The sequence below is a fragment of the Buceros rhinoceros genome, unplaced genomic scaffold (assembly GCF_000710305.1).
Source record: "Buceros rhinoceros silvestris isolate BGI_N320 unplaced genomic scaffold, ASM71030v1 scaffold23710, whole genome shotgun sequence".
NCBI classification, from domain to species: Eukaryota; Metazoa; Chordata; class Aves; order Bucerotiformes; family Bucerotidae; genus Buceros; species Buceros rhinoceros.
Window position 1 is genome coordinate 13,638 of NW_010389521.1, and position 1,775 is coordinate 15,412.

At 43.9% G+C, this 1,775-nt stretch overlaps 1 protein-coding gene across 1 annotated transcript in view; it reads right to left on the reverse strand.

Moving 5' to 3' along the window:
- IDH1 (isocitrate dehydrogenase 1 (NADP+), soluble) overlaps positions 1 to 1,775 on the reverse strand; it is a 10,084-nt gene that overhangs the window by 2,389 nt on the left and 5,920 nt on the right. The window contains exons 4-5 of the mRNA XM_010134567.1: positions 1,062 to 1,239; positions 486 to 637 (exon numbers count right to left, since the gene is read on the reverse strand). Of these exons, the coding sequence (XP_010132869.1) occupies positions 486 to 637; positions 1,062 to 1,239 (330 nt within the window). The remainder of the gene's footprint in view (positions 1 to 485; positions 638 to 1,061; positions 1,240 to 1,775) is intronic.

Sequence of the window (1,775 nt, forward strand, 5' to 3'; positions counted from 1 at the left end):
GGTTTCTGCATACGTACTTGTTTTTGCACCAGGCAGCTGGGTTATGTAGGATTTTGATCAAGCACTACAGGTCTGTAAGGTTAAACATATCAATCTCTCTTTATACCTGACGGGTAGTTTTAGGTGCTGAAGGTTTTCTTATTTATCTGTAGAGCACCTGCCAGTATGCTCAGCACCAGTCAGCTTAACGCAAGCTGCAGTGACAGGATCCCAGCTGTCTGGATACCTTCCATCAGAATGGAAAGCATATCCCTTATGTTACCACCCAGTAAAAAAGTGCAACTACACAGTCAGTGGATTTTCTTGTAACAGTGAAATCAGAAATTCTTTGCCTGCCTGCTATCTCTACATACACTGGCCACAGGTTTGACATGTAAGTTTTAAGACCCAACACCACCTCCGAGGCCATTACATAAGATATAACACAAGGTCACAAGAGACTGCTACTGAGCCCACTTCAGTGTAGCACAGGAAATATCTTGTACCTTGTGCAACGGAGTCAGACTGCACATCCCCATCATAGTTCTTGCAGGCCCAGACAAAGCCTCCTTCAGATTTTAGAGCCTGAGCAACCATGTCATCAATGAGCCTATGCTCATACCAAATCTTTTTGGCTTCAAACTGGGCCTTGTACTCTCTGGAAAATAAAAGAACAGAACACCTTGTCAAATAGAGAAAAACAGGAATTGCATAATTTGTACAAGTTATTGTGCACAGAGTTAAAAAAAGAGTAAAAAGGATGCAAATTTAAGGGGTTTTGTTTGTTTGTTCTTTTTTCTCCTCACTTGCAAGTCTGCTTCAGAATCACAGAGTAGCCCATAGGGAATCTGTGTCTCTGTTATCAGATGAACACCACAGACACATTTAGCAGAGCTTTAAACATGAAGTACCATGTCCTGCAGGACAAGGAAGACTGTGACAGGGAAGGTGCACAGGCCCCACAAAGTGCTGCTGAGTATCTGAAAATGCTGAATTAACTGTGGCAGCTGAGAAGGCTGCAGAGGACAATCCCGCTGAAGACTTATGTCTTGCAGTAGGAAGTACACAACTGTCCTAGTTACCTGTCATAGATTTCTTGGAAGATGTCTTTAAAGCGGCCATCGTATTTCTTCAGAATGGTGTTCTTAGTGCTCATGTAAAGGGGCCAGCCTTTAGACAATGCCATCTGGAAGGAACTGTGGGCAAAATCCTTGATAGACTGGTCAAGATTGTACATTCCCATGGCTACACCACCACAGTCTGTTAGTGGAGGAAGAACAGATAGGAATCGACTGGATTTTAGTTTTGGTTAAGGATTTGACAGTCTCCCCATAGCCTGCCCTAGCAGGCAGGCTGGTGTTATCCCCAGGTGTCTTGATATAGTTCTCAGTTTAAGGCTGCTTATTTCAGAAGATTCATTTTGCACTATCAGCTCAATGCTCTGTCAGTTGTGTGACACACAGATAGGAAGGTGGGTTTGTTTTACAGCTAGGTACATCCTACTACTATGATCTAATACCCCTAAGAAGCTTCTTCCTAATCCAGCCTAAGCAGCTACACTGTGACAGGAGTGAGTGTGCTTGAACTTTTACTAGCCATGTAAGTAATACAGAGCATTTGTCTATGAAAGCAGCAGGCAGCAGTTTGGAGCACGGGTCTCAGTCAACACTGAAATGGGATGGCTCCCATCTTAAGTACCTTGTACTGTCAGGCTTTGACTGCATCGCAGAACTAACTCCAGCAGTCAGAGGCTGCTTTGCCTAGCTCAGGTAAAAAAGTCCCCATGTGCATTCCTG